The 24,061-nt window shown below is 44.4% G+C and overlaps 1 protein-coding gene across 1 annotated transcript in view; it reads right to left on the minus strand.

Moving 5' to 3' along the window:
- Window positions 1-24,061, minus strand: part of ASAP1 (ArfGAP with SH3 domain, ankyrin repeat and PH domain 1) — a 353,144-nt gene that overhangs the window by 46,364 nt on the left and 282,719 nt on the right. The window contains 5 exon segments of the mRNA XM_032610031.1: window positions 614-747; window positions 2,150-2,313; window positions 5,337-5,385; window positions 7,457-7,544; window positions 23,516-23,585. Coding sequence (XP_032465922.1) covers window positions 614-747; window positions 2,150-2,313; window positions 5,337-5,385; window positions 7,457-7,544; window positions 23,516-23,585 — 505 coding nt within the window.

Below are 24,061 nucleotides of genomic sequence, written 5' to 3' on the forward strand. Positions count from 1 at the left end.
TTATAGGAGATGCCATAAGTAGGCCTTTCCTTCCTTCATTTGGTGAACTGTGGGACCAGTTTAACTTGGACCTGATGAGGGTCCACTTTCCATATTATAAAGCTATACACCATAATGGCACGCAATTTTTTCCCTGACTACCTAAGGAAGTTACGGGTTAAGGAGTGGTTGGTTTATGACAGTAGCTAACAGGCCACTCTCAATTCATGTGTACTTTTACAAACTTACAAACAGTAAAAATAGAGAAAAACTCTGGTCACTGTCTTTAATAACATAAGCCACTAGACAAAGTGAACATGCGAGTTCAACATCTAACTCCCTTTACTGCTATGACAGTGAATCATATAAAAACTATTCCAAAAGAAGAAAAGCAGCTTTGAAAAAGCCTATCCTAGAAGAAAAGAGCCATTCAGTGGAGCTAATTATAGAAATGTATGATTCACCAGTTCTTCAATCAGGAAGTAGAAACAGTCAATGTTACATACCACAAAATTTACATTTTAAATACCTATTTAAATTCACTAAATTCAGGAACTAGAATTCTTTGCACTCAGCAGAAACAAAAAACCCCAAAGCAATATACTAAATATATTCATGACAGGTCACTACTTACCAAGAGTTCAGAAGTTCCTAATTTGTCTAGTTCCAAAGACTGAATGCGGGAAATATGAACCCCCATTTCCCTATGGATGCCGGAACATTCTATGCAGGTCAAAATCCCCAAGTTGGTTGAAAGCCAGGTGGGTTCTGTGGAAAGGATTTTGAAGACAAGATATCTAATTTTTAGTGTGCCAACTACAGAGGAAGCTAAAACAGTAGTAAAATTTGTTAAAAACTATAAGGGAAAAATTTAAATGGAAGAAATGGATGCTTGCAGTTTAGCCTAGGGGCTATTACAAAAACTAATAGCTTGTTAGAGAGCAAATTTTAAGACAAATTTTAAAACTATCCCTTCAATACTGAATTGAAAATAAAATTCAGTGCTTTATTTTCGTGAAAATGTGAGAAAGACTTTGCCCAGGAGGCCGAGGAAACATCCTGACAGTGATAGATTAAAGGCCTTCTAAGTACAGCTCACAAGGGACTGGGTTCTACAGCCATCGTTAACCTCCACGCTACAACCCAACTTAACCCGTCATCCTGGTTATGGCTTCTGCACAAGCACCTCTTGGTAATAAGATAGCTTTTTCTACAACCCCCAAGAGCCCCAGAGCAGAGCCTCCTCTGCCATACCCTGACACTGTGTCAGTCACTGTCACACACGTACACAAAAGCAGAAGATGTGAGACTTGCCTCTGAGGTGCTTATGGCCTGTTGTATACAGGAGCCCATCTGCACTAGTAAAACAATTAAAAAGGAGATCATAATGCTTAAGGATAGGTTTGCACGACATTCTGACCCCTACTAGATGTGTGACCTCAGGCAAGTCAATCAACTTCTCTGATTCCCCCAGTTTTCTCGTCTGTGAAATGGGGATAATTTTAGTTATCTTGCTCACAGAGATTCTGCGATGATTCAGTACGTAAAGACCAGCAAAACAAATATCACAATCCTTATTATAACGTAAGCATTCGATCAATGTTAGCTACTGTCAATACCTAAGTAACACAGATGCCATTTGAGAACAGAAATTTGGAGCAAGGGGACACCAGTGTGATACAGAGGTTGGGGAGGTTTTACCGAACGGAAGGAAAGGTACCGTGTGCCAGCCAATGTCATATACGCCATTTCACTACACCCTCATAACAGCTGAGGTTTGTTATCCCACTTTCAGGATGAGGAAACTGAAGATCAGAATAGTAAAGGGACTTAGTATGAGGTCGTCCAGGCTCTGAGAAGCGGGCGGGTGATTCCAAACCAGGATGATGGACTCCGTGTCCAGTGCTCACCCCTTACTGTCCATTTAACTGGACCTTACAGGAAAGGTGGCATTTTGGCAGGTGCCATTTAGGGAGAGCAGGCGAGGGCTTCCCAGGTACAGCAAACGGCAGGGGTGAAAGCACTCAGAGGTGGGACAATTCACCCACCTCTAGGGCATACATGTGTCTGTGTCCACAAGGAGATTAAGGCATTTTAATAACATGCTCATTTATATTCTACAGGAAGAGAAGGGATGTTTAACAAGCGGCTCAAGTCTGGGGGCAGATACCTGACGAGCCGCAGTCGCAGCAGACATCATTGCCTGGGAGCCGCTGGACGTCCTCAATGATGGCTTTCGTCAGGTCCTCCAGGCTGTTCTCCCCCGTGCTCTGCTCTCCACGGAAGGCCATGGTGAGGGCCTCTTCTTTGCTGTTTGTCAGCACTGATATCCACCTGTTGTCAGAAACAGGAGGAGGAGACATAAGAGCCTGGTTGGCCATTGCATTCTCCTTCCCCTGCAAAAGAATCTGTTTTCATGCTGAACTGGCAAAAGAGACCTCCCCATAGCAATACAAAGAATGGAAAACAACACACAGGAGAGAGCTAGCGAGATGAGAGGAACAGATGAGAGGGTGAGTATCAATGACCAAGGGCTTGCGTGAATACACAGGCGCCTGCGTTTCCACGGAGACAGAATATAAAGGGAACGTCAGAACGAAGAGGACTCAGAGTGGGACCAGCCTAGTGCAAGGATGAGAAAGAACAGGTGAGAAAGGAATAGGAGGCAGGAAAGGGAGTTTAGCAAAAGGCATTGTTTCCTGGGAGTCCATGTCAGCGGGGGCACTTAAAAGTGAAAGTGAAGGGGTATTTCATTTTCCATGAAGATTCATGCTTATGAAAAAGGTACATTAACAATGGAAACACATGATGTTTATTTTATGAAATGAGAAGTGCAGGCTATTAAAATATATGTACAGCATGACCACAATATGTACCCAACAAAATAACCCTTTGCTACTAATCTATGTGTAAAACCACCTAAATACGCAATAACAGGGGTTGATTAACAAAGCCTGAAATAATCACAAAGTGGACTAGTTAACCAGGTATTGAAATTTAAGTTTCTAACTAATTTTTGGATGACTTTGGGGAAATGATCACAATGTTTTGTGAAATAAAAAGGAAAAAAACTGTCATATGACATAATCTCAAATTTAAATGTATTTGTGAATTATATATTTTGTTTGGGGGAAAAAGGGATAGAAAGAAACTTACCAAAATACTGGTTGTCTCTGAGTGATTTTTTGTAGAAAAAAACAGATGGAACACTTGACTATTTTTCTGTAATTGTTTGAATCTATAATGAGTTGTATTACTTTCATGAATGAGGAACCAAAGCCGAATTAACTTTTTTAGAAGAAAATCAACAAGAAAATGAGAACAAACGGTGGTTTAGAAATGCTTTTCATTTCATCTGAATAAGTAATAGAGACAGCAATGAGGATTAAAAACCAAAGCAAAGTATTAATACCTGGAATAGGTGAACTGCAAGTCATACCTTTGACTCTAGGTGGTGCTCACCCTCACTGTTGTGAGAAAAAGGATCGCACAGCTTAGCTTTTCTGCTATGAAGCAGAAAACCCAACAACTGTTCAGGAATGGAGGGGATGGGGTGGGCATTTAATACCTTTTAAGTTAAATAATATTTTTTCTATCAGTAGTCTCAAGTTATAAACTAGAAATTGTTCTCTTAAAAACAAGTCAAGAATCTGGGTTCCACAGGGCAGATCACTGTGCACTTAACAGCAGCACTGATGCTGCTGGAGTTTTCACTTGACTGCAGAAGCCTCTATTTTGCTTTCCTTAGGCATCCTGAGATTTTGGCTATCTGATATTACCAGTATCTACTACGTGCCACATACTTATAATTTCTGAAATATAATCCTCCAACAAGCCTCTGAGTTAGAGTTTACAATGCTTTAAAGAAACAGGAGCCTATAGAGAGATTCAGGGACTTGTCCAAGGCCCTAGAGTGGGACTGGTGTCAGACTGGGAAAAGGAAACAGTTCTGTTAACACCCTTTTTTCAGAGTTCCTTTTCTTATGCCACATTTGCCTCTTTATTTGAAAACTCCTGACAAAGAAATTAAAAACGTTTGCCATGATAATCTGAAAATACATATTTAAAGTACAATTCATTTTCTGGAGGAATAATTCAAATTTGGTGAAATGGCTACATTTCAAAAGGGTCAAGAATTAAAGCAACTATTTCTGACAATTCTTCAAAAAACTTTAAAATTCTTTTAAAGTAACAGGCATACAAAAAAAGTATTAAGAAACAAAATAGTGCATAATGGTGTTTTAATACTTTAAAAGTCACTTTGAGTTTACAGGAGTAAAAAAAAAAAAACAAACGGGCACTGTATGAGAAGCTTTACACATTTGACCTCAAGTCTCAAAATCCTGCAAGCGAGGGCTAGAACCCATCTTACTGACAAGAAGGCTGAGGTGGGACGATCTTTCCAAGGTCACAAAGTCACTACCGGGCAGATTCTGGACTAGAGTCAAGTCTGCCTGCCTTTAAACACGCAGCTGCTCTTCTGCTGTACCTGCCTCCTTCCACAGTCAGATGAGAAAGGATTTCTCTGTTCAATTCACTGGACACTTTCACATGAGAAAACAACTCAATGAGGCAGTGAAAATTCCTCCGTGTAACTTGGAGGAAAATAAACATCTTTCTGTGCAGGATGCCAGGACGTCTTCATCAAAACCAAGTCCCCCCGCTCCCATCACTACCACCAGCACCCAGAGAGAAGGCAAAAGGTATGAACTACTTGAACACTGAATAAACCCCTCCCAAGTGCAGATGATGGGACTAGAAATGAAGAAGGCACAGTCCTTGTCCTCAAGAAGCTCTAGGTGGGCTTCCCTGGTGGCACAGTGGTTGAGAGTCTGCCTGCCGATGCAGGGGACATGGGTTCGTGCCCCAGTCCGGTAAGATCCCACATGCTGTGTGGCGGCTGGGCCCGTGAGCCGTGGCCGCTGAGCCTGCGTGTCCGGAGCCTGTGCTCCGCAATGGGAGAGGCCACAGCAGTGAGAGGCCTGCGTACCGCAGAAAAAAAAAAAAAAAAAAAAAAAACAAAAGATATAAAAAAAGAAGCTCTAGGTCTCCAGAGGGCTTGGGCTGAGCCAGGGGATCCAGAGGGGTGTGAAGTGGGTGCGGGGCAGGAGGGAGGGAGCAAAACCCCCAGGGCGGTGTGGCTTCAGCAGAACCTTGCAGGGGGCACCTGAGTTTACTGAGCACCCTAGACAGAGAGGAGAGACACATGTGAAGGCCCAGAGGTGAGAAATAACCACCAGGATTCTCAGTAAAAAAAAAAAAAAAAAAAGAAAACTTAAAGGTATACTGTACAGGACAGAGATGCTTTTTCAATGGAAGGCATTGAAATAACGTGCCGTTATTTCAGAACTACTTACGCTACATAATCCTGCTCATCTTCTGCCTGAAAGTGATACGTCCTATTATCTAAAATACAAAAAAAGAGAAAAAAGCAAAACCTTAGAAAGCAGAATACCTTAGGTATTAATGCAAATTTCGAAAGTTCCTGGGGGGTGGGGAACACATTAAAAGCAGGATTTTAATATAATTTTATTTTTGCAACATTTTGTTTTAGCAGTTACACGATTCACTTTGTCAATATTAATTCTCCTGAAGGGCAACAAGAATACAACAAAATAACTGCGAACGCAACGTGAATGCCTAGCACTTCTTTTGAAAAACAAGTGGGAAGGGGGACGGGTCCCTACCTGGTCAAGTGGATCTCGGTGACAAATCGGAGAGCGCTACCTGCGAACTCAGTATTCTACTTTTCCTTTTCAGTTTCCCTTTCACTGGCTTTCCTTTTTAAAAAGTTCCTTTCCAGAAACGATAAATGACTCACAGGGCAGCCCTGACAAGCAGGCACATCCTGCCCCAGGCTCCTCTCTGGTTGAATCAGGCTGCAGGGAAGAAGGGCTCAAGCCTTGCTGGAGGATCATCGTCAAGCTGTGACTCAGGTAAGGAGAGGGCAGCTTAACGCGGATACTTTGGGCAGGTGTATATGAGGGAAGCTCTTCCTTAAAATGTGGGATCTGCTACAATGTTTCTACATACTGAGGTTGAACTACCACTGACTTACCACCTTTACTTACTAGCCCGTCACTCACTATATGACTGGCTCCAGGGTAGGCCCCCCTCCCCATCTCCCTGAGAGAGAGGAACACGCCACAGGTACTAGAGCCCAAGCGTCTCGGCTGAATCCCTGCTTTACCACTGTGAGACCTTACGTAAGTTGCTGAACCTCTCTGAGTCTCAGGTTTTTCTTCTGTGAAACAGGAAACTGACAGGGCTTTTGAGAGGTTTGCCCATGTTTATAAAGCACCTGGCACATATTAGACATTCAATAATTACTATTAATAACCTATGGATTCTCAAATCGAGGGGTTCTTAACTTTTCAAGTCACAGTATAATTCCAACTTTTCATATTTCTCATCAGTAACCCAAGAAGTCTCACGGTCATAAAAATCATGGGGAATCTGAACTTCAGTAAGTGCTGTAGAATCCAGTTTAGACTCCACCCAGAGTCTCACAACTGAGTCCATCTTTTGGGCTGGGACTGTTTGTTCCATTCTCAGGACTACACCACAAGGATTTCAAGGGACAGGAAAGTATTTTTGTGCTCTACACACATAGATCATAGGCTGTTGGTTGGCCTGTCCTGTGGGGCTCTATAGAGAAGGATGAACACTGAGGGTCAGTGCTGGAGGATTTCAGAATATTTGTGAGTCACTTCATCGGCACTGCCATCCTCTTGCTTTAAAAAGAGATGTCCCCTCAGCTACCGTGAACACCCATGGGACTAGTGAAAGCACAGGGAGCCAGACTGGAGGAAAACAATCTCCCCTCACTCTGAAGACTGTGAGAATACAGGCCACCGGTTGGGGGGTGGGTGGGTCCCTGCACAACCTCATCACAAGAGAACAACACACTCTGACCCGTGGAATAAGACAGTGACAGAGCGCGGTGTCATTGGTTCATGAAGCCAGAAGGCGGTTCTGCTTGGAAGCAGGGAAATGGTTTTTCCTTCCAGGGCCTGATTCTGCAAATCAGCTGGACAGACACAGTGGCACACCTGTGTTGTCAAGTCTATGTCTGCGCATCTCAACCACAGCTACACATCAGAATCAGCCAGGGACTTCTTAAAAAACACCTATGTCTGGGCCTCACACCGAAGACTGATTCAGCAGATGTAGGAGAGAAATGGGAGTGTGCTTACAAAAATCCTTCCGGGGGACAAAGCTGTGTACTTGTGGCCAAGAACTGCCTGGTTTATGGCACAAATCTAGATTCTACTCCACTGCAGTCAGATCTGACAGTTTCGCCTTCCCACCTGCAGGTGGGCTCCGTGCAGAGAGGCCCAGGGCTCTTCTCAGAGCTGCGTGTGCAGTACACACAGCAAGGAGCCCTCCTTGGGAAAGCTGCGGTTTCCAACCTAGAGAACGGGAATAGGTTGGTGGCAGAATGCACAGTAACTGACTCGGCAGAAAACGGACTCACGTGATATCAGGTCAAAAGACTTCTTGTCCTCGGCATTCGGTTTCACCTGACAGGTGAGAAGGTTCAACTTGGCGGGTTGCCTGTTAGACTGGACACAAGACGAAAGGGAGAAGTTACGGGCAGCATCAGCTGTTCCCCACAGGCCCAGTGCCCGTGGGGCAGGTGTGCAGGGTCATGATAAATTTGATAAGGTCTAATTCACCCCACTGGAATTCTGAATCTCATTAAAGAAGGGGGAAAAAAATGTTAGGTGGCCTACTAAATGTCTTTTAACTGTGTATAAACATCCTGGTTACTAATCAGAATGGAATCGAGATAATCCATCTCGCTTTCAGTGAAGAGTGGGTATGACCCACGGAAATGCACCTTTCTGGAACCTACACATATACAAGCTCGAAGGGTTGGCACTTTTCACTACTGCATCTTCCTGTGAAATTAGCTGAGCGTACTTTCTTCATTCACTCAAAATGACCCCAGTAACCAATCACCCCAAACCCGGTGTCTCAGGCATCCACAAATTTTGGTTACAACACGAAATTTACATTACTTCTCCCAAAAGTACAAGGACAACTACTAGCGATGAGACATTGCTTAACGAGCCCCAAAATCTGGAGAGAGTGAAAGATGATGAGGATTTCCCATCACTTTCCAGTAAATCTCTTGGTCACACATATAATTCATACAGAGCCTGCAGTATCTAAATAGTCATGCTAATGTAGGCTTTACTTAAAAGGAGTCTTGCCACATAATCATTCCGGTCAAAACTCTTTCTTGCCCTCCTGCCCGCATGTGTCCAAGATCACAGGCTGGCCAATGCTGAATGCCAGCTTCCGGAAGGAGCTGACCAAGGAGTGAAGTGCCTGAGTGCCTGGGCTGGGCTTTGCTTGAACAGAAGTCTGCGGAAATAAGCAATGAACTGTTTAGTCAGGCCTGCATGCCTACCCCAGCTGACAGTCATGATTCCGAAAATCTCCATGCCAGGAACACTTCCACCCACATCCGACTTAAGTCTTTAGGGAAAGCAGAGAGGGACAGGGTAGAGATAGGTCCCATCAGTGGCTTATGACCAAGAATATTTCAACGACACGTGCTGAGCCTCTCACTCTCAATAATGGGCACCAGACACTTCATTTCCGTTGACCTTCCTGTGCTTCCTGGACAACTTCTGAGATCCTCCTCTGTGGTTTCAAGGAGATTAGACACAGAAAGCAACACGTTTTGTCCTGAGTCTATCTGTTCTCAAAGCAAGCTCTCTGGTGGTGGTGGGGGGGAGGAAGTGCGAGACCCCCAGGGATTTCATATTCTTTGCATGTACATGTGACTTAGACATGGAAACCAGAAGTAAAGTCCTGTACAGGACGGTTTTGCCTAAGAGAAACCAGGGCTCGGGAAAGGATTCCTGTAGTACAGACTGACTGCCAAACCCAGGATGGGGAGGCAGAAGGTTGTGGGCCTGAAACGTTTTCTTAGAATAGACCTGACATAGGGTTGCTAAAGGCCCCCCGTCTCCAAAACCAGCAGCTGCAACCACAGACCTTGGCTGGGTCCATTGTAAAACGAACTCTTTAGTCCCTCATCTTTTGGGGTGTTGATAAAATCGCTGGATTTCCCATATGATCGACAAAGACATCTGACAGGCTGGAACGGTAGCGAGCCTGGTTAATGGTGAGACTTTGTAGAATACCATGTTCCGATTTGGCATCCACATTTAAAGGAGGATGCAGAAAAGCTTAGGGAAGATCAACTGATGATTAAAGGAGTGGAAAATGGGAACTTTGAAGATGGTTTAAAGGCATTATTTAGTCAGAGGAAAGAGGGTGAGGAGTGACTTAATCATGGTCTGCAAGGTCGTGAAGGGTTGTTATCGGGGAAGGTCTGCAGCTGTTTTCCATTTGCACAGAACTCAAACTGTCGAAGATTTGAGCCAGACGCGAGGAAGAGCTTCCCAAGTTTAAGTTGATTATGCATAATAAGAGGTTTCAAGTTTCTTAACCTAAGTAGAGAAATCTCTTTGAAAACCTTAAGAATTTTTGAGACACCATTCACGTGTGAATGTGACAGAGGGTTACCCAGATGATTTCTTTTTTCTTCCCGAATGTTTGTGACTTCACTGCTTCTGAACAGCCAACATATACAACCAAGTAACAGAGACAAAATTTTAAAAAAGGGAAAAATATTCAGTTAAATATCAACCGATCCTGGAAAATGAAACAGCACCATTCACCTCTCATTTCAAAGCATGGGCTACTTCCAAGTACATTACCAGAAAGCTTCTGATGACAAGGGTTTTGTACTGTTTAAGTCACTGCATGACTGACCCACAGCTTCAGTGACAATGACATGTGACCCTCCCTCGGAAGCTTGTCAAGTCTGCTGGACTGACATCTGCCACGTCAACATGAACTTCACTTGACACAGACATGTCTTGCCTGTACATAATATTCTCCCCCCAAATGCCAGTGAGACAAAGGACCTATCACCCCAAATGTGAATCTGAAGAGCAGAGAACACAATTTTCGACAGGTGAGGCAGCCGATGTGGCCAGTACCGAGCCCAGGAACACCAGGAAGGAGAGCAGGATGCTGAAGCAGAGTACATGGACCAAGGGACCAGAAAGCTCGGGATCACTAGTCATCACTGAAACTCCCGCTTTGTGTAACTTGCCAAAATGTCACAGTCCTTTCTCGGCATTTAGTACTAATGTATAGGTATACCGATTATCGAAGATATAATCTGTCCCGGCGGTTCAGCAGACTAAAATCATAGTGAGACTAAATGACTCGCCCTGGGCTACAACACTGTGGAAGAGTTTACGAACTGCTTTCATACTGTTTAAGTACAAGAAAGGATAAAAAGGAAAGGAAACATGTATTTATTGAGTCCTCACTGTTGGTGATTCCTACCACACTCTGAATGAAAACCCCAGGCTGTGCCAGGACCTCCAAGCACCACCTCCAGGCTCCTTCTGACTTTGGCCCCTGCCTCTTGGCCTGCTGTTCTCCCTGCCGGCGGTGAGGGGCACTGGCCTCCCAGGGACACCTCCTGCTTGCTCCCTCCAGGACTCTCCCAGTCGGCACCTCCCCAGAGGAGTGGTTCCTGGCCTGACCACCCTCCCTAGACTTCCTGCCCCTTCGCACCCTGCTGTGTTTTCTTCCTGGGTCTTCTCACTCCTATTTACTTCTTATCTTGCTTCCCACTAAGGGCACACATTTTTCTGCAGCAGGCACTCAAATATTTATCAAATGAACGAATGCATTCCAGGGGCCTTACATATACTATCTCATGTATGACCTGTGAGGGAACTATTTTAAGTTTCTTTTACTAACTAAGATGAAGAAGCAGAGGCGCAGAGAGGTTAACCAACTTTCCTAAAATCTCCTAGAAAGGAAGCAGCAGAGCCTGGAGCGGAATCCAGGGTTGAGTGGACCAAAGGCCCACTCCTCCTTCCTTTCCGCTTCCATGGGAAAGACAGCCACACAAAATCCCCCAGGAGCAGCCTGAAGCCCCAGCCCACGAGAACACCTCCTTCTGAGAATAAGGGTTACAAATAGAGCAAAGGTTCCAAAGATTAGCTTCTATTTTAATATCTTCTCAGGTCATCTGACTTTCAAAATTGACTCGAAGAGAAATTTTAGAAGACTATTTGAAACACCTATTCACTTATTCATTGGAGAAGATACCGATGAAGCCTCTACCACATCTAAGCACATATGAAGAACAGGCGGTCTGTGCCGCCCAGCAGCTACGGGAAACAGACACGACCACAGGCCTAGGATGTGCCTGGTGCCCAGCGGGGCCCAGAGCCTGAGCTGGATTTCCATAAGGCTCCAGAGGCAGCCTCATCCCTGAGTGAGGGCTTAGAGGAGGGGCAGGTGCAGGCACCTGGGGGAATGCAAGGGACAAGGCAGTAGGTGATGCGGAAGGAGAAGCAGGGAGGGCGCTGCATGTGGTGCTAAGGACTCTTGCCCCATCCCAGGAGATCTGCAGTGCACTTGCATCCAGGGGGACAGCTGGTGGAGGAGGCCAGAGAGTAAGACAGATGAGCAATGATGGGCGCCTGAATTAAAGCCAGGGTCATTGTACTGGGGGCCAGGGACTCAAGATACGGCAAGAAAGAGACTTTCAATAAATTATTCCCCAAGTAACCTCGACCTGGTATGCGGTTCTCCCAGGCTCTGCATCTGAACGATGAGTGAAGGGGCCCGCGGCCCCTGCAGGCTCCACTGAGCAGCATCTTTCAAAAGCTACAAGGGCTCTACCCCAAATACAATTTTGATACCCTTTCAAAAATGAAGATTGTTTTGGCTCTGTTCCCTGAAACTCTTGAGGCTTGTCCTTATACAGGTTTTACTTTTCATTAAAAGAATGCATATTAACTGAGGAAACACTCAGAGCTAGACACAGTGCAAAGAAAAAACTGAATGTTACTTGTTAATCCCACTTTCACACCCAGAGACAGTCATTGTTAATACCGGATTTCAACAAGATACGTGTGTGTGTGTGTGAAATGTCTGTTCTTAGAAAAAATGGGTTGGTTCAATTTGTATATACTGTTTTGCAAATTGCTTTCTCCAGTTAACATTATACAGAGAAGAGTTCATTTTTACACAAGCATGTGGCAAAGCCATTTGCAGGTTTTTGAAAATGTTCCCACTGGGGAAGCTCTGGACACGTTCCCTGCACAGAAGTGATGAAGGTATTAGCCCTGTGACGTAATGCTCTGCCACCCAAACTAGAGGATGCCGTTCAGCTAGGAAAGTCATCAGAAATGTGTGCACAAACAGAATGAGTCGATTCTGACGAATGTTTCTGCGTCTCCCGAAAGAAAAAACACCGCACGTTGCTCCTTAGACAGCTCGGCATGCACTGCGGTGAAGTGATTTTGCTGGAAGCGTGAAGTCGTTAGCGCAGGCATATTTCTGTGAGCAGAAAACAGCTGCTACTGGAATTAGTATCCAGAAATGAAGTTATTTCTCCCCACCATCTTGCTGAATTGCTCTGCTTCACAAACAAGAAGTGAACATCATTAATTACTTGGGAAATAAGCCTGACCCAGCCAGGCTGAGCCTGCTGTGTAGACAGAAGTAAAAATAAAATAATAAAGCTCTCTGTACTCCCTAGGCTAACGCTTGTTAACACTGCTGTTCAGATTCTTACAGGCATTTCAATTTCTTGTTCAATAAATATTTATTTGGACACCTACCATGCCCTAGAGGGACACATACGTTTGGCACACAATCAACAACCACAATAACCCCCTGACAAGAAGTTAGGTACACAGTGAACACCTAGCACTGCAGAAAGAGCTTATCTCCAAAATTTTAGTACATTAAAACTTTGGCTTCTGGAAAGCATTTTGGTTTCTTTGGGGCAAGACAGACGTTTTCGTTTACTGAGCAACTAAACTACTCGATACTGTATATAAATTTTATTATTTCACTCTTGCAATACCCCTATGGGCTAAGTACAGTGACTGTACCCATTTTACACAAGAGAAAACCAAGGGTCAGGAAGGCGAAAATAAACTGACCCATGTTTTACACAAAGTAAAAAGCAAAGCTTGGATTCGAACCAATTTCTTCCCAGAGCTCTCCGCGTTTATCACGCTGTTCCCCTGTCCAGACAGACCCTCGGGACATTTGCAGAGTCAGTGAAAACATCTTCTTTTTCCCTTTCTGGTTCTTCCTACCCTGGAATGGCCAGTTCCCTCCTTTCCCTTCCAGATCACTTAATACGCCTGAGAAGTCTCACTTATTCTCCACCTGTTCCACATTCCAAAATTACTATCTTGTGGCCACAATTAAAGCTCTCCCATCCGTTTAGTGAGCCTTCAGACAGCTCAGGGGAGAAGGAACTGATGACCCAACTGAAGCAATTCATCCTAGAGTATGATGACTAGGAATTCCCTCAAACCTCCCAACCACTGAAACCATAGGACCGATTTCTAGTTGGCAGAACGTGTGTGCATGAGCAAGAAAGATCTATTTACAAGTGGAGATTTTCTTGAAAATCTCTTATTGCAGTAATGAACTTGTCACGACTTCTAAGAGTATGTTCCACTCTAGAATCAACATTAAACAATGCTGTCAACAGGAAAAAAAAAAAGAGGTTATCGGGGCTCCTGATTAAGAAGTGGGACTGATGTTACCTCATCCGACCAATGTGCTAGATATTCATCATTTAGTCATTTCCACAAACATTTACTGAGTGCCTACTATTTGCCAGTATAGAACGTTTGGGCCAGTATAGAATTTTTTTGTGTGCGGTACGCGGGCCTCTCACTGTTGTGGCCTCTCCTGTTGCGGAGCACAGGCTCCGGACGCGCAGGCTCAGCGGCCATGGCTCACGGGCCCAGCCGCTCCGCGGCATGCGGGATCTTCCCGGACCGGGGCACGAACCCGTGTCCCCTGCATCGGCAGGCGGACCCTCAAGCACTGCGCCACCAGGGAAGCCCCAGTATAGAACTTTTAAATTCCCATTTCCTATTTAACTGTGGTAACCACTTTAATCCTTCAATTTCACCCTCCCTTCTTCACCTAAGAATCAAGTCCAGAGGTTCCAACAATCTCTGCTCAACATGAAAGCAGGAGAGATTTATTTGGCAGTTCCTCAAAGCCCAGGCAGCATCAGCACCCTTGTGACACCCTTGTGATTCTGGAGTACTAGCCAAAAGGGGATGCCGGGTGCAATTCTTGGTCTTTAAAGCCAGAACGAGACACTGTCATAAATACCCGGCTTTCATGGAGCCACACCGAGGCTCCTGCTTGTTTGTCTGGAGCAATACAATATTCTGTTAATTTACAAAAGCAATTTACTACTCATACTCTAAGGTACACGGTAGAGTGGAGAGAAAAACATAATTCTGGAGGCAATCAGAGCCGGGTCTGAGTCTAGGCCCAGTCGTCCATCCTGAAGCCATGAGCTCTCCTGAGTCCCAATTCTTCTTGTCATAGAGAAGGGAGACAATGCCTTCTCCGCTGATAATGAACCAAGGCAATGTCTGGACAAGTGCTGGTGCTCCCCCTTCAAGTGGGAGGCGGCACGGGCTCTAGAATTCAACTTCTTTGGTTCAAATCTGGCGCAAGCACCTGCTGGTTGTGTGACTTTGACTTTTTCCCCTTAAAATGGAGGTAACGGCAACTACCTTGTGAGGCTGCTATGAAACTTAAGTGGGAAAACATGAAACTAGCATGGGGTGTGTGCTTAATGCATGGTAGTTACTATTTTTATAGCTATTATTTCCCAAATATCTCCTCTAACGGCATCCACATAGCTGACACCTAAGATTCTATACTGTCATCAACATCCCTCTAGATTAAGGCGGTATTCCTTGTTAAAAATGCAACCAACTCTGGGAGAGTTACCCGTTAAAGTCACCCAGGTTCAGAGAGAACACCAGATCCAGTCTGACAGGAGGGTTACAGAGGGTGAACTGAGGCTGTGTGCCATGGGCAGGGTGGAGGAAGGGGAAGCAGAGCGCCCTGGCTTCTGTATGAAAAGAGCATGCAAGCAAAGTGAGGGGACTCCAGACAGACAGAGAGGAACCGGAAGAGGGGGCTAAAGGGCCCAGAAACGCTGGGGACTCAGGAAATGGAGAGGAGCTTAGAGAGGAGCTTAGACCTGCCCACTGCTCTGACTTTACTGCTTCATCTATTAAAAGGACCCTCAACTAGAATAAAAAGGGACGTAGGGAGACTCAGACTTCAAACTGGCCGAGTTCTGGATGAGGTCCACGCCAGTTCACAAACCTTACAGAAGTCCTTGAAATTGGCTGCAGGTTTCCACCTTACTACCCGCCCCTCCTGTCTGTTTGTCCTTTTAAATTACACCACTGGCCAACAATGGGGGAGGGGCTCAGGGATTCCCCATCTGGCTGAGCGTCAGAATTACCTGGGAAGCAATCCTTGGGCTTCAGCACCAGACCAACTAAATCAGAACCTTTGGGAGTGAAGCCAGATGATTCTAACGTACAGTCAGGCCTGCAAATCACTGAATTCATTTAGCCAATTGCAGCCTCTCCCAATCACTCGTAATGATTCACTCAGATGGAAGTGATATGCTGCTAATACATACTCTTGGGATTCAAACAGTGAAAAGGAGAAGCTCCTTCTCCAGGATTCAAATCGAGTAAAAATCGCTGCTGAATTTATTGTTTAGAAGAATAAACAACCTGTAAAACATACCCAGTTAGATTTCTAAACTTATATTTTATGGACCTTGAGTTTGGGAAGCCCTCTAATAACCGTCAGTGTCGTCAGGTCTGTTACGTGCAATATGGCAGACGCCTACAGAGGTATTCCACAGGGACCGCCTGAGTTTTGGAAATAGTGCTGCTTATTTGTATGTCCAAATAACATTATCTGCGTGGAACAACTGTGTTCCTTTTGCTGGTCACTGTGACTATTTAGAAGATTCAACGCCAGTGCCTTAGGACCTGAGGCTGCATTTTGAACTTGATTTATGAAAGTCAACTCTGGTCTTCTGTTTAAAAAAAAAGTGGGGGAGGAGAGGGAGCTCCATGTCACCAGGGCAGTGGGGTGAGGAGCTGACTGATGAGGTGAAGGAAAATGGCACCACCTGAAGCCGACAGAAGGGACATAAAATAGAGAATTATCCTTGAATTCTCTCTTTTTTTTTTTGCATCTAGACAGCAATAGTTTTTTTTTTTTTTTTTGCAGTACATGGGCCTCTCACCGTTGTGGCCTCTCCCGTTGCGGAGCACAAGCTCTGGACGTGCAGATTCAGCGGCCATGGCTCACAGGCCCAGCCGCTCCGCGGCATGTGGGATCTTCCCGGACCGGGGCACGAACCCGCGTCCCCTGCATCGGCAGGCGGACTCTCAACCACCGCGCCACCAGGGAAGCCCAGATAGCAATAGCTTTTAAAGAGTGTTTAATTAAACCTCCAAATGACTCTTGAAAGAGAGTAAGGAAAGTGCTACCATTCTACCCATATTGGCTTCTCTTGGGTTCTCCGAACACGCTTTCTGTCCTCGGCACTCTGGGCTGTCCTCTTCGCTCTGCGGGGACTGCTCCTCAGCAGGATCACTGCCATCCGCAGAGACGCCTTCCCTGCCCACACCAGTGGGGCTGCCCCTCTTATTTCCTATCCCAGCATCTGCTCACTTCTTTTACAGCACTTAGTCTTTGTTTACCCCAGGCTCCAAGAGCCCAGGGGCCACAAATTCACCACTGCTTCCATAATACCTGGCCTCGTGCCTGCTTAGAAAGGAGTAAGACATCTTAATAAGCAAATTATACCCATTTTACATTGGAGAAAACTGAGGCTCCAAAGGCTTAAGTAACTTATCCAAGGTCCTACAGCTTGTACAGGAGTTTAAGCCCAGGTCTAATTAGCTCCAAAGTTCGTTCTTTTACAATTCACAGTGCTGCTTCTAATCACTGGGGGTAAGGAAAATAGTCTCTTCTTGTAGTGACAATGGGAATAAAGACGTGCAACTGGGCAGAGTCCAGAGTAGCCTCAGAAAGCAGTAGAGGCCAATCACAGAAATCAGGTTATTAAGCACACTTCGAGGCAGGGAGCAGCCCACTGTGAACGGGCTTTCAGCGCATCTGTTGAAGCCCTCGCAGCTGAATGTTATCTTCAGGGCTCTGGAGGGCACAGAGAATAGTCCTTGGAAAATGTCTGTGGGTCTAAAGAGCCCAAGGACAGGGAGAGAGACATCAGATTCTTGCTTTAGTGCAATGCCCTGGAGATGTCAGGAGTGCTGTTCACCTCTAATAGGAAGAAATGAAATTCCTTTGAGAGGACAGGTGCCCCAAACCGGCTTCATTAAGTACCTCGAGGGGTAAGGAAATAGCAATACAAAGGAATTCCAATAAGTCAAATTAAAATTGAGATGTTAACACATTAGGGAAGAAGATAATAGTAATAGCAATGATAATAGCTGACAATTATTTAGTGTTACTTCCGACCCACATTGTGTTCTAATTCCTTATAATCAATGAACTCGTTTAATCTTTACACACACCTATGAATCCGGCAGTATTGTGAGGGACTCGGTGTCATCTGGACTCCAGTCACGGCAGTCTGGCCCCATGGTGCTGGATGCTGTCACCCCACCTCAGCTCAGCCAGATGATGAGACTAATTATTAGGTCTACCAGACACTTAGTGGGGTCCAGGCTCTACAAAGCTTTAAATGCATCATCTCATTTAATTCTCACAACACTGAAAGACAGGTACTGTTAGTATCCTATTTAACAAATGAGGAGTAAAATTAAGTACCTTAAAAGCCACACACAATAAGCAGCTGAAGAGGCACTGAATTCCAGGTTGACTCAGAGGGCTATGCTCTGGATCTCATCCTCCTAAAACGTGCAGCCCACCAAGAATCATCTAAAGAGGCCCCGCCTGGTCCGGTTCAGTTGGCTTCTCAAACTTTTAGAGTAAAAATCAGACCTCAGTGGACTTCTGTGTGATACTGAAAGCATTTTTAGTGTTGAGCAAGGAGGGGCTATGCATTTAAGGACTGTTACCGTGTTAATCATAAGAGCATCTGCAGGCATTTAAAGAATGTATGACTTTAAAAAAATCAGTCTTCATGTTCAAAGATAAGTTCGTGGACCCCCTGTAACATCTTCATGACCCCGACTCCTCTGCGCCCCACTCCTGGAAACCCTTAGAGCTGTCTTTACCCTGAGACCCTATGATTGACTGAACAACAAGGTAAGGAGTTTCATTCCAAAGAACTATTCTTCATGGACCTTTCAAAGACCTCACGACAAACTGGCATCGGAGGAAAGGCCTATCATGGAGTGGAAAGAGAACTGGCTTTGGGGTCTGAAAACTGGTTCAGCTATTTACAGACTATGTGACCCTGGGCATGGGATTTAATCTCTCTGAGCCTTACTTTCTTCATCTACGAAATGCAACTTCATTCAAAAAGTATTCACTGAGCACTAACTACATGTCAGGTAGCGTGTTAGTCACTGGGAATTCAAAGGTGAGTAAGACATAATTTCCACCTCCTAAGACCTTCCAGACTAGTGAAAAATGAAGACCGTGAACCACCCCTGCAGGTGTAGGCAGAAGACTGAGTGCAGGGCACGCTCTCAATGCTCAATAAATGGCAGTCATCTTTCTTTTGCCAACCCATATGTGACACTGGGGTTAATAAATTCAGGAAGGGTTTTTGAGAAGCAAAGCTTCTTATACTCTTGAAATTAATTTTCAGGATTATTATAATAAAGTAATATTTCACCTATAATTCATATACTTTCTTTCTTTGATAATTTGTTTTATTATATGCTATAATGCTTTCAGTAAAAAAAGTACAAGCAAATAATACAAGGGTACAGACATTTATTTGCAATAGTTTAGTGGTTTGATATAAACACTTTTATCCTTAAGCTTTGAGGCGGACTAAAATGTTTACCATAGATTTGTTAGAATTAGCGTTTTGAAATGCAAACATCATGTCCTGCGCTGAGCAGATACTAGATACTATCAATATTATTGTTACAGCAGATTCAGAGATTCTCACTGAATTTGATTCCCAAAGTGCTGGACTACTTTAAACAGTAAACTAAAAAAAAAAAAAAGTTATGTCTTTGAACAGGTACATGAAGCAATGAATTTGTAGATGAAATCTTCTAGGGATGGGAGCAAATCTTGCAGGCGTACACAAAGTGGATTTCTTCCTAGAACAGTAAGTTGGAGGGATGAATGGCCCCTGGAGCAGGTCTCGCATATGTGGTTAAGCCAACAGACCGCAGCTCATTAATCTAAATGCATACCCGACCCTTTCCTGGTCAACCTGACAAGAACAACCTGCAAAAGTGACTGGGGCCCTTCAAGAAGCAGGAATTCCCCTGTGTTAAGGAGTCTCAAACAAAGGCCCTATATTTTCTGACAAAAAAGTTCGTTTATCCACTTTTCCAGTGATCACTGAATTCCATATGTTTTCCCAGGAAACTGCTGGCCCTGACTTTCAACCTGATTCTAAGTGATCAGTGGTGTTTGTAAAGTCTGGAGAAGCCAGCTAGAGCTGGCTACAGAGATCTTTCTGTGGGAGCAGGTTACGTGACTACAAAGTGATATAACTGGCAGCAAGAAAGTGTGGCCTAAAGCCACTGAAAAGTGGGGAACAGATTAACACAGACCAGTGGGAGGCAGTCAGAAATTAGGTGGAGAATCCCATTTCCCTCTGGGCTGCTCCGGGGGCAGGAGAGGTAGACCCACAATTTCCAACGTTTATAGCAGGAGAGGCCAACTAACTGTCAATAGGTTTCAGTACCGCCAGCAATATCTGAGGAGGTAACACTAACAGCAACAACTCCTAGGAACTGTGGCCCACACACAGCATGGTATCTCATTTAATCCTTACGAGCCCCTTTAGGAGTTAAATATTTTTCTCAAGGTCACATGGTCAATGGCGAAGCTGGGATTCAGACTCAAATCTGACAGATGCCACAGTCCATTCTCTTAGCCACTAAACAATGCCACTGATGTGATGTCTGCTGTTGATTAGAGCCTTAAGGAAGCATAGAAACAGCTGACTTGGCCACAATGACGTGTTTGGCAGGAAAGAAAAAGGGAGGGTGGAAGAGAACGTATGTTTTTATTTTCAGCATACTACCCAAGGCCATGTAAACTACACGTGAGCAGTGCCGCTGACTCGCTGGATCATCTTTGTGATCTCCCACAGCAGGTTCTTAAGAGAAGCAAATCGATGGAATAGGATAAGGCCATTACGTAACTTGTCAGAACGCTTACTGAGGACTGTCACGGCCAGACGGATCCAAGGCAAGAAGAACGTGAAGACAGGGCGCACACAGCGACATTTTAACTAAAAGCTCTGGATCCACATAAAGTCAAATGGTTGGAAATGTTCACTTTAGCACATTTAACCTGAAGAATACTTCCCGGGAGTGGAGAAGTCCTAACACTCCCCTGGAGCCTCTCCGTTTTTTATGTCTGCTCTTGCACAAGATTTAGACCCAACTCAGAGGGTCACACTGCTTACACCTAACTCAGCTAATAAGATCAGACACTATTAGACATGAGTTGGGCTCAGCAAAGTGACTTGAAGGCCAGGTACCATCACATTCAGGCAACTGAGGACCACACGTTCCATCTATACCTTACAGCGCAGCAGCTGGAATGCCTCTTGGGGCTCCAGCGACTTGAAGAGCACTGTTCTGACTGCTGCAGGCCTAAGACCACCCTGGATGCCTCTGGGACTCGCCCCGAGGTAGGTCCACCTTGCAGTTGCCCAAGAGTATAGGATACCTGACCCAAGACAGGCCACACTGAGGTTCTGATCACAAAACTGCAGGGCTGCCTGTACCGTACTGTCCTTATAATAAATGAATCACCGCTCAGGGGTCACGTCCTGTTTCAGGCCCTCAGAGAATCCCAGTTGGCTCATACAGGCACATGCCTCTCGCAAACACTGACTCTTAGGCACCCCTGGTTCAGGGCTGTGTCCTGGGACCCCACGCCGGGGAGGAACTGGGGTTGCAGGTGAGGGGGAGTTAACGTCCGGTGTGTGGAGTCCCAGCCTGCACCAGATTCCCAGCTGCGCCATTTGTTAGCTGGGTAGCCTTGGGAGGTGAACTTCTCTGAGCCCCAGCTCCCTCATCTGTAAGATGGAGATAACAACCTCACCTCTAACTCAGGGTTGTTGAGGATTAAATGTTAGCACGCATTAATCAAGGCGCTGGTGGCACGTGGTAAGCATTCCAGAAACATTAGCCACCAGGAAGACAATGATGAGATGGGATGATAGCAGTGCTTTTGAAAAGTCAAAGTTAGATGGTGGGAATCTGCAACTGTCACACAGGGCTAGAATGGAGACGGTTTCACCATCTATGGAACAGGAGTAACAGAAGCTAATAATAATGTAAGACGGGCTGTGGTAATGTGCTCAGAGCAAGGAGTGCCCGGCCCAGGGTGTACACTCAGGAAGTGTTATCTATTCCCTTAAGTGGTTCTGATCTTGGATCATGCGATCAGAAACCTTTATGACACAGCCCCACAAGTATTTTAATCACCAAAATAATGAGTAGGGTCAGTCCCTCCTTAGCCAACAAACCATTAAGCCCTCACAGAGGCTTTAAGAGTGAAATCCTAGCATTTGCCAGTTGTGGGACTTGGGCAAGATACTTAAACCCTCTTAATAACAGATTTATCTGGTAGCTTGTGGCAACAATTACATACGGTAATCTGTATAAAGCATTTTCTATAACTGGGCTCACAGTAAGTACTTACTTAATATCAACTAATGTTATTACTGTCAGAAGTTCTTCATAGGACTCGTTTCCTAAGGTTAACTGTGTATGGAATTAAACATAAGCAGGTCAAAGTTATCTCATTTTCCACTTGTGTATCTTTGATGCCTAGTCCAGCACGTGGCAGAGTGGAAGCTTATTAAAACATTGCTGAATAAATGACTAACTGTTAGACAGCCTCAGTGATAATTACTAACTGATCTAAGTCTGCCAGCAGGATTTCTGGTATCAGATGGGTGGCTTGTCCCAACTGGCATGATAGTTAAAAATCTCAGCTGGGCTGTCTGAGGGAAGCTGAAGACCTCTGAGGAATCAGCCCAAGGTTTCTGCAGGAGGAATAGGACAGAGAGGACATAACCGCTCAAGTTGCATAAAGGCCAATAATTTTTAAGATGCATGTATAACCAACTACCTGGAAGGGTTTGGCCACAGGTGTGTACCGACCACATTCTGTGTCAAGGTCTGTTAAGGGGCTGAAGGGAGACAAACAGGACCTGATTAAGTGCCCTGGGGAGAGTGCAGCCTGGAAGGGGCGTAAGGCCCAATGCTAGACAGACCCAAGCCTGAGTTTCCAACTCTGCCAGTTACCAGCCAAATCATGGTGCTTCTCTGTGCCTTATTTTCTTCATCTGTGAAATGAAGATTATAATACCACGTGGGCTGTGGGGAGGACTAAATGAAATAAACTTTATGAAGTATCTGGCACGAGGAAGTGCTTAATAAGTGGCACTTCCTTTCCTCCCCCACAGGGGTAAATCTAAGCCAGTGTAATAAATGCTCATCCCTTGTTTCTACTATCCTGCTAGCAGTTAACTGCTTACAGAACTGAAGAGTATCACTCGGCACGGGATACTGAGCTCTAACTATAAGCCTCTCCAAGCTGGGATCACTGGATTGAACTGCATGCACCTCTGTCAAGACTCTTGCTACACTTTGCTCTTTCCATTCCTACTTGTCACATCTTCCACGATAATCTTTGCATCTTTAAGATTAAAAAAATTTTTTTTGCTATTTTTAAAAGGGCAAAATAGTCATTCCTTGTTTTACTGTGCATGTCTTTGACTACCACCAAGACTGAACCTTTTTGACAAGTACAGGGATTTTGTCGATACTGGAACTTTTAGTTGGAAATGGGTGATACGAAGCATAAAAATAAAAATTCTGATAGACTGTAAGTATAACTACATAATATATAGGTATACAACAATCTGAAGGGAAACAGAATGTAAATGTTAGTAACCTGGCTTTATTATTTTCCACTTTCTATTAGATTGCCTTTATTCCTAAAATAAGGGGAGTCATAATTGAGGAAATTTCAGTATTCCACTGTTTTATTTATATATGTTTTAATCCTTTAGCATACTGAGGGGCTTTTTGAGTAATTTAAATGAATAGTAACAATAAAAAAAAGATTGAACAGTGTAACACGTATTGTTTCATTCCCTACATTACTTTTTCATGTATAGAACACAACACCCTCTGCCATCTTTATAATTCAGAAAACTTTAGGTTTTTCAGAACAACCAGTAATACTTCCCCAAAGATGAGATTATATATAAAGTAAAAGAATACCTGATTCAGTTTCAGGGAGCAGAAGACAAAAAGTTGTGGCGGAGCAAGAGATGAAGCAGGAAGAAAGGACCAATTTCTTTTGTAAAGGAATATCCTAACCTCCCTGACCTAATCCATACATTAAAGGCACCTGGGGAAATTTTCACAGCTGGTTACAGCACGTGTTTGCTTTCCAGTCCACGTGGCCAGAAGGCATCACAGACACAGCTTGGTAAATTACCAGACACACTTACTGTGGCATGGGAGATGGTCAGAATCCCGTTCTTGACGGAGCACTTCCTTCTCTGCCACACTTTCCGGATCCTAAGGAGGGAGTCAAACACAAGCTGATACAGTACCTGGTTCACGTAACTATCATAACATAGTCATGATGTGTAACAGTCATTACCAAAACACCCCAACCCCAAACCAAAAACCACACAAACCAGAAAATTTTGGTTGCCTTTTATTATCCCAGGTGGAGGGTAATTCAGACTAGTGGGCATGCACAAGGACGCTCACTATAGCACCGTTTTTTTTTTTTTTTTTTATAGCACCGTTTTTGATAGTGAAAATGGGAAACGAGAGACAATAGAAATCTAATAGGAGGAATGAATAAATGATTACAGTTACGTTCATACTACAGAGTATTATTATGTAGGAGTTTAAAAGAAGAAAACAACTACATATGTGCAGACCTACATAAACATTTCTAAAGCACACTGTTGATTGAAAAAGCAAGCTGCTTTAAGATAATTCTGGTATCATCTAATTATGTTAAAATTTCAGGCCTATAAAAC

The sequence above is a fragment of the Phocoena sinus genome, chromosome 17 (assembly GCF_008692025.1).
Source record: "Phocoena sinus isolate mPhoSin1 chromosome 17, mPhoSin1.pri, whole genome shotgun sequence".
NCBI lineage: Eukaryota > Metazoa > Chordata > Mammalia > Artiodactyla > Phocoenidae > Phocoena > Phocoena sinus.